General features: G+C 48.2%; 1 protein-coding gene across 2 annotated transcripts in view; it reads right to left on the reverse strand.

The window, feature by feature from the left end:
* SCARA3 (scavenger receptor class A member 3) overlaps positions 1-16,683 on the reverse strand; it is a 91,408-nt gene that overhangs the window by 55,722 nt on the left and 19,003 nt on the right. For both annotated transcript variants that reach the window (XR_014218173.1, XM_082217628.1), the window contains exons 4-5: positions 10,841-10,939; positions 5,681-6,724 (exon numbers count right to left, since the gene is read on the reverse strand). Coding sequence is in view for 1 of the 2 variants with exons in the window: in XM_082217628.1 (XP_082073754.1) it covers positions 5,681-6,724; positions 10,841-10,939 (1,143 nt within the window). In the remaining variant the exon portion in view is untranslated. The remainder of the gene's footprint in view (positions 1-5,680; positions 6,725-10,840; positions 10,940-16,683) is intronic.

The following is a 16,683-nucleotide window of genomic DNA, read 5'->3' on the forward strand; positions in this document are numbered from 1 at the left end:
CTCTGGACACGTTCCAGTTTGTCAGTGTCCTTCTTGAATTGTGGTGCCCAGAACTGGACACAGTACTCCAGGTGAGGTCTGACCAGAGCAGAATACAGTGGCACTATTACTTCCCTTGATCTAGATGCTATACTCCTATTGATGCAGCCCAGAATTGCATTGGCTTTTTTAGCTGCCGCGTCACAGCTAAACTTGCAGAAGGTCGGCAGTTCAAATCCCTGCGACGGGGTGAGCTCTCGTTGCTTAGTCCCTGCTCCTGCCAACCTAGCAGTTCGAAAGCACATCAAAAGTGCAAGTAGATAAATACGGTAGGTACCGCTCCGGCGGGAAGGTAAACGGCGTTTCTGTGCGCTGCTCTGGTTCGCCAGAAGCGGCTTACTCATGCTGGCCACATGACCCGGAAGCTGTACGCCGGCTCCCTCGGCCAGTAAAGTGAGATGAGCACCGTAACCCCAGAGTCAGCCACGACTGGACCTAATGGTCAGGGCTCCCTTTACCTTTAAAGGACCCCTGGATGGTTAAGTCCAGTCAAAGGCGACTATGGGGTTGCGGTGCTCATCTCGCTTTCAGGCCGAGGAAGTCGGTGTTTGTTCACAAACAGCTTTCTGGGTCGTGTTGCCAGCAGGACTAAACCGCTTCTGGCACAACGGGACGCCGTGATGGAAACCAGAGCGCACGGAAACGCCATTCACCTTTCTGCCACAGCAGTACCTATTTATCTACTTGCACCGACGTGCTTTCGAACTGCTAGGTTGGCAGGAGCTGGGACAAAGCAACGGGAGCTCACCCCGTTGCAGGGATTCAAACTGCCAACCTTCTGAACAGCAAGCCCAAGAAGTTCAGTGGTTTACCACTGCGGCACCCACATCCCTATTAAGGTAAAGGTCGAGGACCCCTGGATGGTTAAGTCCAGTGAAAGGTGACTATGGGATTGCGGCGCTCATCTCACTTTCAGGCCGAGGGAGCTGGTGTTTGTCCACAGACAGCTTTCTGGGTCATGTGGTCAGCAGGACTAAACCACTTCTGGAGCAATGGGACGCCGTGACGGAAACCAGAGCGCATGGAAACGCCGTTTACCTTCCCGCTACAGCGGTACCTATTTATCTACTTGCACTGGCGTGCTTTCGAACTGCTAAGTTGGGAGGAGCTGGGACAGAGCAAAGGGAGCTCACCCCGTCGCGAGGATTCGAACCAATGACCTTCCGATCGGGAAGCCCAAGAGGCTCAGTGGTTTAGACCACAGCGCCACCCAAGGGATTAGGTGGCAGCCTGGCAGCAGATCAGCCCACAAATGGTTGCGGGAGTTGGGGAGGTTTAGCCTGGAGAAAAGAAGGGGCTGTGATAGGAGAGACATCTTCACACACCTTAAGGGTTTCCCATGGAAGATGGAGTGAGCTTTTCTGCTGCTCCAGTGGGGATGAAGTGAACCAATGGATTCCAGTTGCAAGAAAGGAGATTCGGACTAAACATTCAGAAGAACCTTCGGATGGTCAGAGCCATTGGACAGTGGGACCGACTCCCTCCTTTGTTGGAGGTTTTAAGCAGAGACTGGATCCCTCAAGGATTCTTTAGCTGTGATTCCTGCACCACTGTGGTTTCGGCTAGATGACATTTGGAGGCCCCTTCCAACTCCACAATCTATGACAATATTCCCAGCAGGACTTTCTGTCTGCACATTAATCCTTAATCGATCATCTTTGGCCTAAAAGAAGCTAGTTTGGAAACTCTTCTTTTCCTGCAAGTCACCAAGTGAAGGGATGACTTTATCAGCTGAAATGAGCACTTATATTCTTACGCTCCTGCTACCACCGTAGATTGGAGCAGAAAGGTCGACCCAACATGACACGTTGTCTGAACAGGCGTTTCTTCTGCTGCTGGGGACCCCGCAACTTATATTCCTGAGATGGGGAAGCAGAACTTTCCCATGAGGAAAAGTTGCAGAGTTTGGAGGCTTCTTAGTTTAGAGGGAATGCAAGCAGGAGGCAACATGACAGAAAGTTAAAAAATTATGCCTGGTGTGATCTCATTGTACTGCTTGTCTGTTTGCTTCGGCCCAGTATCCCTGAAGGAGCGTCTCCACCCCCGTTGTTCTGCCTGGACACTGATGTCCAGCTCTGAGGGCCTTTTGGTGGTTCCCTCCCTGTGAGAAGCCAAGTTACAGGGAACCAGGCAGAGGGCCTTCTCGGTGCTGGCACCCGCCCTGTGGAACTCCCTCCCACCAGATGTCAAAGAGAAAAACAACTACCAGACTTGTAGAAGATATCTGATGGCAGCCCTATTTAGGGAAGCGTTTAATGTTTGATGCGTTACTGTATTTTAATGTGTTGAAAGCCACCAAGAGTGGCTGGGGAAACCCAGCCAGATGGGCGGGGAATAAATTATTATTATTATTATTATTATTATTATTATTATTATTATTATTATCATCTCTTTGTACTGATTGTCTTTTTGCTTCTAAGCAGGGTTTTTATAGCTATCCTGGTTAGTGAATCTGGAATAAAAGCAGGCTATCCAAGGCAACAAAAATGATTGAGGCGCTGGAGTGACTCCCTCATGAAGAAAGGTTTGGGACTTTTTAGCTTAGAGAAATAGTGACGAAGACGTGACACGATAGAAGTTTACAAAATTAAGCATGGCATGGGAGGAAGGGAGGATTTTGTTTCTCTCTCTCCTAGAACTCCTGGGTGTCCACTGAAGCTGCAAGCTGCAAGATTCAGGACAGATTGAAGAAAGGACTTCTTCATGCAGCTCACTGTTAACCTATGGAACTCCCTGCCACAGGAGGCAGGGATGGCCACCAACCTGGATGGCTTTAAAAGAGGATTAGACAAATGCATGGAGGACAGGGCTATTGATGGCTATCACAGTCAGAGGCAGCAGTTGTTCGGAGCCCAGCAGATTTTCTTACGTTCTTTTCTTATATGGACACCCACTTTGATCAGTCCCTGAATGAAGTTTGTTCCGAGTGGCCAGCAGCAGATGGGAAAGACAGCTCTGCAAATTGGCAAAAACAAGCTTGCGAAATATCAGAGGTTGTCGCCCAAGCCCGTGACTCATCTATTTATTTGGGTTTTGCAGCCCAAGTAAACCTGCTCTGGAGATTCAGGAGAGGCTGCAAAAATCCAAAGCCAAGCATCGAAAGCAGCCCTTACCACTCTGTTCCATGGGTGGCTGGGTGGCTAGACTGGTCCCTAGAAGTCCACAGTGTGCAGGTCAGGATCGAGACCTCCCTGAGTCCAAACTGGGTCACTTGGGGTCACGAGACCCCCTGGCGCAGGAAGGGCACAGAGTCCATGGCACAAGAGCTGGCCACGGGAGCAGGGAAGATGTCTTTCATTGTTTCATTCATTAATTAAAATATTTGTACACCCCAGTGGCATGAAAAATAGGTCAATGTGGCTTCCAGCAATAGAAACCTAAAGCATGCCAGAACAAACACAAAAAGTTAAAAACAGACCTCATTTAACCAAAGTGGAATGAGTACTTTTAATTGCCTGCATTGACCTGGTGGAAATGAAAAGTTTCCAGCAGGTGATTAGTGGTTAGCTCAAAAGGCACCTGCAGCAATATGAGAAGGGGTCTTTTCTGTGGTGGCTCCCCATTTGTGGAACGCTTTCCCCAGAGAGGCTCGCCTGGCCCCTTCATTGCATATTTTCAAGCACTTTGCAAAAACATTCCTTCATCTGTGTAAGCCACCTTGAGTCCCGGACGGGGAAGAAACTGGGATATAAATACAGTGGTTCTCGGACGCAATCCGTTCCGGAAGTCCGTTCAACTTCCAAAACATTCGAAAACCAAGGCGCAGCTTCCGATTGGTGCAGGCGCCCAGGAAACAATTGCTGACAGTTGCATCGGATGTTCGGCTTCCAAAAAACATTTGAAAACCAGAACACTTACTCCTGGATTTTCAACATTCGGGAGCTGAAATGTTTGAGTACCAAGGCATTTGAGAACCAAGGTTCCACTGTAATTATAATCATAGTAATAACAATTTCAACTAGGCTTTTAACTATCTATGGCCTTTTAGAGTGGGTGAGATCCTTTAATGTACTGTATTTTTCGCTCTATAAGACGCACTTTTCCCCTCCTAAAAAGTAAGGGGAAATGTGTGTGCGTCTTATGGGGCGAATGCAGGCGGGAGGCTCTGCTCAGCGCTCACTTTAAAGATCCGCACACACGCTCCATGTGCTCTTTAAAGGGAGTGTGGCTTTTGGGGGAGCCTTCATCCCACTGCCCGGGAGAGGCTGTGCGCGGCTATCCCATAAGCCAAGACAGCAAGAGGGATTGCTGCGCAGTGAGAGCCAGTGTGGTGTAGTGGTTAGAGCGGTGGACTCGTGATCTGGGGAACCGGGTTCACTTCCCTTCTCCTCCACATGCAGCTGCTGGGTGACCTTGGGCCAGTCACACTTCTCTGAAGTCTCTCAGCCCCACTCACCTCACAGAGTGTTTGTTGTGGGGGAGGAAGGGAAAGGAGAATGTGAGCCGCTTTGAGACTCCCTAGGGTAGTGATAAAGCGGGATATCAAATCCAAATCCAGTGATCCAGCTTGCTGTCCTGGCTTCGCGTGCGGCTCTTGCAGGAGGTGAGCGAAGGGACAGAGTGTGTTTTCCCCACCTCCCAGAAAAGCCCCCAAGAGCTGCGCGGAGTGTGTGTGCGCAGCTCTTGGGGGCTTTTCCCCGAGGAGTGAGGAGGGCAGCCCGTCAGTCACTTCTCCCTCCTCGGGAAAAGCCGCACACATGCTCCACGCGGCTCGTGAAAGGGAGCGCTGAGCAGATCCTGGGATGCACACAGGCTCTGCTCAGCGCTCCCTTTAAAAAATATTTTTTCTCTTGCATTCCCCCTCTAAAAACTAGGTGCATCTTATGGAGCGAAAAATACGGTATCTCCTGTCTCCCGGTTTTAATGCATGCATCTATTATAGCTTTAGTTTTCATAAGTCGATTTGAGTCGCCATCACCACAAACTTGACATGAGCCAACAGTGTGACGCGGCAGCTAAAAAAGCCAATGCAATTCTGGGCTGCATCAATAGGAGTATAGCATCTAGATCAAGGGAAGTAATAGTGCCACTGTATTCTGCTCTGGTCAGACCTCACCTAGAGTACTGTGTCCAGTTCTGGGCACCACAATTCAAGAAGGACACTGACAAACTGGAACGTGTCCAGAGGAGGGCAACCAAAATGGTCAAAGGCCTGGAAACGATGCCTTATGAGGAACGGCTAAGGGAGCTGGGCATGTTCAGCCTGGAGAAGAGGAGGTTAAGGGGTGATATGATAGCCATGTTCAAATATATAAAAGGATGTCACATAGAGGAGGGAGAAAGGTTGTTTTCTGCTGCTCCAGAGAAGCGGACACGGAGCAATGGATCCAAACTACAAGAAAGAAGATTCCACCTAAACATTAGGAAGAACTTCCTGACAGTAAGAGCTGTTTGACAGTGGAATTTGCTGCCAAGGAGTGTGGTGGAGTCTCCTATTTTGGAGGTCTTTAAGCAGAGGCTTGACAACCATATGTCAGGAGTGCTCTGATGGTGTTTCCTGCTTGGCAGGGGGTTGGACTCGATGGCCCTTGTGGTCTCTTCCAACTCTATGGTTCTATGAAAAGGGTGGCTAATGAATTTAACAAGTAATGATAAAAACACCCCTGTGCCTCCCGCTTGCCTCCCCATCGCTGCTTCTCACCTCGCAAGACAGTGACGTTTCGGAGGATCTGTCCGTGACGGGTGTCCACCGCCTTCATCTCCTCCATGACCATGGAGAGGTTCCGGATGTCAAAGTCCAGGCGGGCGCTGAGAAGGCTGAAGCGCTCGCGCAGGAGGTCAGTGGCGCTGAGCATGAGGCTGACCGACCTGTTCAGGTAGTAGAGCTCCTCGGCGTGCGCATGGAAGCCCAGCGTGCAGGAGAGTCGGACGTCGTCCAGGTATTTGAGCATGCTGTGGACGTGGCTGTCCGTGGCGTTGATGTTGGTGAAGATGGTGCTGATTTCGATCTCGTGGGAGGTCATGCGTCCTTCGAGCGTCTCAAAGCGCTCGGCCGTCCGGTTCTGCGTGTAGCGGGCGTGGTACTGGAGGTCGTGCATGTTCTCCTCGTGGTCGTCCAGGAAGGACGAGACGTTGTCCAGCTGCAACTGCAGGCTCATGACTTGCAAAACCAGGTCGTGCATGCCCTCCGAGTTCTGCCCGATCCTCTGCGAGGTGATGCCCAGGCTGGTCTGGATGCCCTTGACCAGCTCCCCAGTTTTGGAGGAGGTGGTCCTCAAGCCCCCCAGCAGGCGGGTGTAGTTCTGCCAGTCGGACACGATCTTCTGCAGCGTCAAGGTTTCCTCGTTCATCTTCCTCTGGATGATGTGCACCCAGTCGGAGGTCTGGCCGACGGTGAAGTTCATTTGCTGCACGGCGGCTTCCATGTCGAAGCGCTCTTGCGACAGCTCCTTCAGCGAGCTGCCCAGCTCGGAAGTGGCCCCCTGCCAGCCCCTCACCTGTGCCAGGAAGAGCGCCAGGCTCTGGTTGACCCGCTGGATGGCGGAGAAGCACCCGTCCACCTCGCCGTTGATCTTGTTGCTGGCGGACGAGAGCTGCTGGTGGGTCTGGCCAGCGCGGTCGAGCAACACCTCCTGCGCCAAGAGCTTCTTCTGGATTCCTTCCAGCTCCTCTTGCAGCCTGCTGATCTCCTGTCCCAGCTGGCCTGCATCGTGGCAGAAAGAGCAGTTGCCCATGGATTTCTGATCTGGATTGGAGGGTGGGGTGCGGAAAGAAAACAGGTTGGTTAAACCGCTTCTAGCACATACCCAGCAGTTGAGCAGGCCTTGTCCTTCCCCATAGCTAAACGGCAGAACGCACCACGGAAATAAAACTGCGAATCTGCCCAATTACTGTGCACCGTTCTGGTCGCCTCAGCTCAAAAAGGGTATCGAACAGCTGGAAAAGGCACAGAAAAGGCCAACGAGATCGACCGAGTCCCCTATGAACAAAGGATGCAGCATTGGGGCTTTCTAGTATATGACAGAAGTTTTATTTTATTTTATTTATATCCCGCCCTCCCCACCAAGACCGGGCTCAGGGCGGCTAACACCAGATATAAAACCAATTGATTAAAAACAACAATAAAATACAACATTAAAATGCAGCCTCATTTCAATAGAACCTCAAATCAGAAACTTTTTGGGGATGAAAACGTCAAATCTTCACCAAGGCCAACTATCCAGACTGGTCCTACGTGGGCCAGAAAAAAGCCAGGGAAGTCCCCAAATAGGAGTTCCATCACAGAAGGAGAAAGGACAAAGGAAAGAGGAAAGTTTAAAAATGTATGCCTGGCATGGAGAAAGTAGATACAGAAAAGTCTCTCTCTCTCTCTCTTAAGACTAGCAGTCACAGACACCCAGTGCAGCTGGATTCAGAACAGAGAAAATTAAATCCTTCTTCATGCAGTGCAGAGTTAACCTGTGGAACTCCCTGCCACAGCAGGCAGTGATGGCCACAAACCTAAATGGCTTTGAAAGAGGATTGGACCCAGTCCTGGAGAAGGAGGGGCCTTCAGTGGCTGTTAGCCAGGATGGCTTTGCTTTGCCTCTACAGTTGGAGGCATCAATGTTCCAAAATTCCCTGGGCTGAGCAGGACTGGAGGTATAAATAACTATCAGACTTTGAAAAGCTGGTTTCACTAGATCAAGTTCATCCGTTTCGTGGAATTGATTAAACTAAATAGTTTTAACTGGATTTTGAAAAAGAAAAACCATGCAATTAGTTGCTACTGTTTTGAATTCCATTGCGTTATTATCTTCTCAAGTGGGTTGTTCCAACCGCTGTTCTGAATAATCCTTTTTATAGGGTAGGAGGGGCAACACTGGGGGTGAGCGGGAAGCAGGAGGACAGTGACACCCCCACAAAAGGTTTGGGAGCCTCTGGACCAGGGAGTAAGCCCCCTTGAGAATTTGGCTTAGGAGGGGACTGCTAAACTGGCTTCCTCTGGCTCCTGAGAGTGAGTCAGAGACGCCCCAATCGCTTGCAGATGCTTGCAAAATCCAAGCGTCAAGTTTGCTGACTGACAGCAAACTTTCTCGCTCCCTCACAAGACATGTTGCTCAGCAATTAAGCAGATGTTGCTTCTTCTCGTTTCAAAGTCTTACTCATCCATTTCCTCTGCGACCGAGATCTTGCAAGACCTGCTAAACAGAGACCTCCAAGAACTGTTCCCTGAGCACCTGACAGAAGCTTACATTTATAGTACGTTTCCGAGCGCAATTCAAAGTGTTGGTGCTGACCTTTAAAGCACTAAACGGCCTCAAAGGCCCAGTATACCTGAAGGAGCGTCTCCACCCCCATCATTCTGCCCGGACACTGAGGTCCAGCGCCGAGGGCCTTCTGGCGGTTCCCTCCCTGTGAGAAGTGAGGTTACAGGGAACCAGGCAGAGGGCCTTCTCGGTGGTGGCTCCCTCCCGGTGGAACACCCTCCCATCTGATGTCAAGGAGATAAACAACTACAGTCATACCTCAAGTTGAATGTGCTTTGGGTTGAGCGTGTTCGAGTTGCACTCCACGGCAACCCGGAAGTAACAGAGTGCTCAGACGTTCAAAATGACGTCACGCGCATGTGCAGAAGTGGCGAAACGCGACCCGCCCACGTGCCGTCGCGCCTTGCATTCCCTTCGGGATGCGTACGGGGCTCCGGAACGGATCCCGTTCGCATCCCGAGGTACCAGTGTATCTGACTTTTAGAAGACATCTCAAGGCAGCCCTGTTTAGGGAAGGTTTTAATGTTTGATGCATTATGGTATTTTACTATTTTGTTGGAAGCTGCCCAGAGTGGCTGGGGAAGCCAAGCCAGATGGGTGGGGTATAAATAATATTAATATAATAATATTAATAATGAATTATTATTATTATTATTATTATTATTATTATTATTATTATTATTATTGTCACCAGGGTGGAAACTGCTCATCCCAGCAGCATATACCAGCGTGGAAAACTAGCTGTGTGCAAAACTGTGGAATTGTCGAGTTGGCAGGGACCCTCGAAGGCCATCTAGTCCAACCCCCTGTGCAGCCTGGCAACTTTAATCATGCCAGTACCTAAAGATGGAGAACTCAGAGGAGATGTCCCTTTCAACATGGCCTGTTAAAGGAGCTGTGTTAGACACAGGTGGAGGTGGGGGAAGTCTCCCTGCTCTGCCCTGAGAGCGAACTGAGAGGGGACATTGAGGCTGCAGCCTTTTCTAGATTTGGCGGAGGAGGCCGAGGTTGGCTGTGGTTTACCTGGGTTTGTAGTTCAAAGGCAGGACACCTGCCTGGCATGCAGAAGGTCCTGGTTTGAATCCCTGTCATGTTCAGGCAGGGCTGGGAGCAACCTCAGTCTGGGGAGTGTGATGGCCTGGGGCTCGGAACCAGAGGAGTCTCATTCTTCACCGGATCCTTTGCCTCAGGCATCATCTGAACCAAGTCTGGGGCCTGATCCTGAAGAGTCCCAGTCTGCACAGGTTCCCCTGCAACAAACACCAGCTGGGCCGAGTCAGGGGCCTGATCCTGCCCTGGCTCCAGATGCGGGGATTCCCTCGTTGCCTCCAGCTGGGCCATCACTTACAGCTGCTCCACTACCGGTTGGGTCAGGGGAGGCTGAGGCGGCCTCTGGGTCTAGTCACCCACCAACGTCTCCTGAGCTGCAGAGACTCAGGTCTGAGAGAAGGAGAGACCTGAGGACTCGCAGGAGTGCTCACCTTCGGGCGAGACAGGGAAGTGAGTCACCGGGGGATCAGGACCGGTCGCTACCCCGACAAAGATAAAAGGCTGTCGGACCTGTAGCAGGGACCCCCCACCCCAATCATTCTGTTTGTACAAACTTCACACACACTCACACTCACACACTACATACGCCACATTTCTGTTATAAATTCATAGAAAATCAACCATACATCGGATTTGCACTGTTCCATTTTATTTTACTCCATATGACAAGGACTATCAAAGGGGGGTGGCTTGGTTCTGGTCAGCCATAATCCCTTCACCATCCCAGCACATCCACAGGAGCCCTGCCCAGTTGCTATGTCAACCCTGATGATCCCAGACAGAAGACAATCAGGACCACAAAGAACTTGCATATGGGAGTGGATTCACCACAGACTGAAACAAAGGACAATGATCAGATCTTCCCTCTGGGGGCAGGAAACTGCAAACTCCCCTTTGTCTCCTGGAAGTGACTCATGGGCAGGGGGAAAGGAAGAACCAGCCAGGTGACAGGACACTCAGGTTACCACCACAACTCCTCCCTCAACCCCTCCTTTCTGTAATGTATGCATGATGTTTCTGGGGGTGGTCTTGACCTAGAGGAGGGGAATTTCAAAAGTCTTTATAAGGTCTTGCACACCATTTATTCTGTGTCCCTCCTCTCTCCTGCAAGTGAGGGGAACACCCTGTTGCAACAGTTCAATAAAGGCCAAGCCTACAGGCTGCTGTTTTGCTCCAAGTTATCCTGCTTGGTGTCTTTGTTTTTGTCCAAGGGAACCCTCGGATTTTTCCGGCAACAGACCCCACCCCAGGTTGTGAGAGCAACACTGCTGCTACCTGCCTGAGACCCTGTACCTGTCCTTGCCTGGTTTCCTGCCTTGGCCCTGTCGGACTGACTCCCCGTGGAGCCCCTGGATTCGGGACCGGACCTGGACCGCATTGCTCGGGTTAACCCCCGGGTCCAGCACAGGGAGCTGCTGTAATCAATACTGAGCTAGCTGACTCACAGAATCAGAGGGGAACCCCAAAGGTCATCGAGTCCAACCCTGTGCAATGCAGGGATCACAGGTAAGGAATCCCTGGCAGGTGGACACCTAACCTTTCTTTAAAAACCTCTAACTTACCCAGTTCTTGGAGGTTCTCCTGGACCGATCCGATTTTCTTCTCATAGTACGTCTGGGCCGAGTTTACATTGTCAGCTATGGAATCCACCTTCTTGAAGACTGGAAGGATGACACAAAAAGCGAGCACATTATCCCTGGGGCTACCTGGCTTTGAACACACCAGCTCACCTTGATAGCTTCGTTTTCACACTTATACGGCAAATCTGAAGAATCATGAATTGTGCAGGCTGTTTATGTTAGCCAGGTTTAATATCTTTCCCTCACTGATAGTGAGAGGAAGATATTTAGCTCTCCCAGAATCAGAGCGTCTCTGCAAATGTAGTAAACAGGAACCTGATACTTTGGAGAATATTTTCTTCTCTTGTGATTTCGGCATTTATGCCAGAAGACAATTATTAAAGGCCTTACAACTCAATAGGCTGAATTCTACGCTACCAACGGTTCAGGATCTGCTTTTGGACAGGAATGATCAAATTACTTTAATAGTGGCTGAATTTTTGGGTGCTGTCCATGTAGAAAGACTGGGCCATTATAAAGAGATTTAGTGGTTTTCTTAATTGATCGGTGATGTGGTAGTGTTGCATTGTATTATTTATGCAAATTGATTTCCTCTGGAGTTAAAGATCTGACTGGGACAAACCTTGTTGTGTTGAGCTCATATGTTGCACAATTTGTATACAGTGTCTGTTTGATAATGTGTGGTTTGCTGTGGCTTATAAAAGATATTTGAATCATAGTCCCTTGCCAGTTCCTTCTTTTATTTCCTTCGTTTTCACACTCATACGGCAAGCAAGACATGCTAAAAACGGAAAGGGCAGATCCACACACCATCCAACACACGTTTAGAACACATGCTTCCCCCCCAAGACCCCTCCCGCTTCATAGAGCTACAATTCCCAGCACCTTAATCAAACTACCCAGGATTCTTCAGGGAGAAGTCCTGTGCTCTAAATGTGTTTCATTCAATTAATTATAAAAAAAATTGTGCATCACCATGTCATCAAAAAGATATATCAAAACAGTTTACAGCCATAAAAACAAAGCCGTACGATAAAAGCTGTATGAAAATAGTTTGAAACAGACATCGATGAACCATTGGGAAGGATCCAGTCTTAATTGCCTGCACAGGTCCGGTGGAATAGAAAAATTTTCACCGTTTACTAAAAAGTTGACACTTGCTAAATCTCCAGTGGCAGAGAGTTCCACAGGTCTGGGCCGATGACACAGGGGGCTTGGTTTCTGGTTGTTGCTGAATGAGCCTCACCAACTTGGGGAATGACTAACAACACACTTGCAAGTGATCTCAGTGGTTGAGCGGGAATAGAAGGAGGTACCCTGGGGTGTTGCAAGAATTTTAAATATATTGTCCGGCTCTGCTCCAGTATTGACGAAAGTGCAACTGATATGAACTTCTTGGAATGAATCAACAAAGCTTTGCATAATTCATCTATGGATTCGATCAGGGCTGGATTTAGGCTTGATGAGGCCCTAAGCTCCTGAAGGTAATGGGGCCCTTTATATGTCCAGCTGCGCTTTGTCAACAACAAATTGTCGCTGTTTTTTGTGTTGAATATATGGATCTCATAGGTATCTAAAGCCATTTGCACATAACAAATAGGAGCATACACAACACAAAACTGTATGTAGCTTTATGTAGGTTTTATTTTATGTGCTTTTTTATCTTATATTTTGGAAATGTACATCCTGGTTTTTTTTCCCCTTTAAATTTTTTTGGGGGGCCCCCAAGAGAGTGGGGCCCTAAGCTATAGCCTGTTTAGCTTATCCCTGCTTATTTAACTTATATGCAGAATTCATCATGCGAAAGGCTGGGCTAGATGAATCCCAAATTGGAATTAAGATTGCCGGAAGAAATATCAACAACCTCAGATTTGCAGATGACACAACCTTGATGGCAGAAAGAGAGGAGGAATTAAAGAACCTTTTAATGAGGGTGAAAGAGGAGAGCGCAAAATATGGTCTGAAGCTCAACATCAAAAAAACGAAGATCATGGCCACCAGTCCCATCACCTCCTGGCAAATAGAAGGGGAAGAAATGGAGGCAGTGAGAGGTTTTACTTTCTTGGGCTCCATGATCACTGCAGACGGGGACAGCAGCCACGAAATTAAAAGGCGCCTGCTTCTTGGGAGAAAAGCAATGACAAACGTAGACAGCATCTTAAAAAGCAGAGACATCACCTTGCCAACAAAGGTCCATATAGTTCAAGCTCTGGTTTTCCCAGTAGTGATGTGTGGAAGTGAGAGCTGGACCATAAAGAAGGCTGATCGCCAAAGAATGGATGCTTTCAAATTCTGGTGCTGGAGGAGACTCTTGAGAGTCCCATGGACTGCAAGAAGATCAAACCTCTCCATTCTGAAGGAAATCAGCCCTGAGTGCTCACTGGACTTTAAGAAAGCCGACTTCATAAAACTTAGGGAAGTGCTGGGTGAGATCCCATGGACAGCAATACTAAAAGGAAAGGGAGTTCATGATGGCTGGGAGTTTGTTAAGACGGAGATAGTAAAAGCACAACGTCAGGCAATACCAATGAGACGAAAACATGGAAGGTGCCTAAAGAAACCAGGGTGGCTATCTAAAGAACTTTTAACTGAATTAAGATTAAAAAAGGATGTGTACAAAAAATGGAAAAGGGGGGAAACCACCAAAGAGGAATTCAAACAAATAGCCAGCACGTGTAGACACAAAGTCAGAAAAGCTAAAGCACAGAATGAACTCAGGCTTGCTAGAGAGGTTAAAAGCAACAAAAAAGGCTTTTATGGGTATGTTCGTAGCAAAAGGAAGAACAAAGAAACAGTGGGGTCACTCAGAGGAGAAGATGGTGAAATGCAAACAGGGGACACAGAAAGGGCTGAACTCCTCAATGCCTTCTTTGCCTCAGTCTTCTCCGATAAAGAAGACAATGCCCGACCTGAAGAATTTGAAGCAAATGATTCAGCAAAGGAAACACAGCCCAGAATAACTAAGGAGATAGTACAAGAATATTTGGCTAGATTAGATGTATTCAAGTCTCCAGGGCCAGATGAACTGCATCCAAGAGTATTAAAAGAACTGGCAGATGTGATCTCAGAACCACTGGCAGTCATCTTTGAGAATTCCTGGAGAACAGGCGAAGTCCCGGCAGACTGGAGGAGGGCAAATGTTGTTCCTATTTTCAAAAAGGGGAAAAGAGAGGACCCAAATAATTACCGTCCAGTCAGTCTGACATCAATAGCAGGGAAGATTCTGGAGCAGATCATTAAGCAAACAGTCTGTGAGCACCTAGAAAGGAATGCTGTGATCACCAATAGTCAGCATGGATTTCTGAAAAATAAGTCATGTCAGACTAACCTGATCTCGTTTTTTGACAGAATTACAAGCCTGGTAGATGAAGGGAACGCAGTGGATGTAGCCTACCTTGATTTCAGCAAAGCATTTGACAAGGTGCCCCATGATATTCTTGTAAAGAAGCTGGTAAAATGCGGTCTTGACTATGCTACCACTCAGTGGATTTGTAACTGGCTGACTGACCGAACCCAAAGGGTGCTCATCAATGGTTCCTCTTCATCCTGGAGAAGAGTGACTAGTGGGGTGCCACAGGGTTCTGTCTTGGGCCCGGTCTTATTCAACATCTTTATCAACGACTTGGATGATGGACTCAAGGGCATCCTGATCAAATTTGCAGATGACACCAAACTGGGAGGGGTGGCTAACACCCCAGAGGACAGGATCACACTTCAAAACGACCTTGACAGATTAGAGAACTGGGCAAAAACAAACAAGATGAATTTTAACAGGGAGAAATGTAAAGTATTGCACTTGGGCAAAAAAAATGAGAGGCACAAATACAAGATGGGTGACACCTGGCTTGAGAGCAGTACATGTGAAAAGGATCTAGGAGTCTTGGTTGACCACAAACTTGACATGAGCCAACAGTGTGACGCGGCAGCTAAAAAAGCCAATGCAATTCTGGGCTGCATCAATAGGAGTATAGCATCTAGATCAAGGGAAGTAATAGTGCCACTGTATTCTGCTCTGGTCAGACCACACCTGGAGTACTGTGTCCAGTTCTGGGCACCACAATTCAAGAAGGACACTGACAAACTGGAACGTGTCCAGAAGAGGGCAACCAAAATGGTCAAAGGCCTGGAAACGATGCCTTATGAGGAACGGCTAAGGGAGCTGGGCATGTTTAGCCTGGAGAAGAGGAGGTTAAGGGGTGATATGATAGCCATGTTCAAATATATAAAAGGATGTCACATAGAGGAGGGAGAAAGGTTGTTTTCTACTGCTCCAGAGAAGCGGACACGGAGCAATGGATCTAAACTACAAGAAAGAAGATTCCACCTAAACATTAGGAAGAACTTCCTGACAGTAAGAGCTGTTCAACAGTGGAATTTGCTGCCAAGGAGTGTGGTGGAGTCTCCTACTTTGGAGGTCTTTAAGCAGAGGCTTGACAACCATATGTCAGGAGTGCTCTGATGGTGTTTCCTGCTTGGCAGGGGGTTGGACTCGATGGCCCTTGTGGTCTCTTCCAACTCTATGATTCTATGATTCTATGATTCTATGGAAGGACAGATCCTGAAGCTGAGGCTCCAAGACTTTGGCCACCTCATGAGAAGAGAAGACTCTCTGGAAAAGACCCTGATGTTGGGGAAGATGGAGGACACAAGGAGAAGGGGACGGCAGAGGACGAGATCGTGGGACAGTGTTCTTGAGTTTGACCAAACTGCGGGAGGCAGTGGAAGACAGGAGTGCCTGGCGTGCTCTGGTCCAGGGGGTCACAAAGAGGCGGGCACGACTAAACGACTAAACAACAACAACAGAAACAACAAGGGCAATCTCTTTTCCTTTCTGCAAGCAGAACGCCCCGCTCTCCTGCCCCCCATTTTGCTGTGTTTTACCCTCTGAAATTTGTCCGCCTCCTCCTTCCAGGGTGGAGATCCCGGCTGCAGCCAAGGACTAAGCAGAGCGGAACTGTTTCACGTTCTTTTGGCTAATGCATCCCCAAGAAACATCCCCTTCTCCTGGCAATCGCCCGCTTTTCCTGACTCATGTTTCTCGCTTGCAGTCCACCGTATCCCACCGGTTCCTCTCAGCCAGCTGGTTATCTGATCCTCACTTTTCGCTTTGTATTGTACCCTCGAGGTTTCCTTTCCTGGGGAAAATGTGGTGGAAAAATGGTGACGCCGCTTGGTTGACGCTGTGTGTGTGTGTGTGTGTGTGTGTGTGTAGGATTTCAATCTTCTTTTTACGTCAAACCAGATTTTAGGCACAATCTCAGCTTCATTTACCAACCTTGCAATGTTGAAAATGCTTACAGTGCAGCCTATCAACATAATTCCCAAAGTTTCCAGCGTTTTTCAGAAATGGATTCTTTATTTTTAAAAATACTTCTGACCCAGATCTGGTTTCCTTTCAAACTCCCCCCTCCTGCCCCCTTGCCAGTTACTAATTTCAAGGATTGGCTTTGCTTTCCTCTTCCCTCCCCATGTCATGTTCATTTTGTGCCGTGATTCCCTGTGAACATGCTGGTTTTAATCTCTGTATGGTGCTTAGAAAAGTATTGGTGCTTTATTTATTTCATAAAATCCATCCAACATTTGAGGTTTTGTTTGTTTTTTTTTTTTTAAAAAAAAGCCCATCAAAGCCATTTTAAAAAAAAAGGGAAAGCAATAAAATGATCAATAAGAGAAATTAACAACAATAATTTAACCCTTTCAAAAAGTGGAATGAACAATACGCTAAGAAAAGAACTCGCAGCAACTTTTAAAACATCTGGGTCTAAACAAAAATGTTTTTAGCAGGCGTTGAAAAGTGTACACCGAAGGCCTGGTATCAATTGGCG

The sequence above is a fragment of the Podarcis vaucheri genome (assembly GCF_965113315.1).
Source record: "Podarcis vaucheri genome assembly, chromosome: 3".
In the NCBI taxonomy this organism is placed as follows: Eukaryota; Metazoa; Chordata; class Lepidosauria; order Squamata; family Lacertidae; genus Podarcis; species Podarcis vaucheri.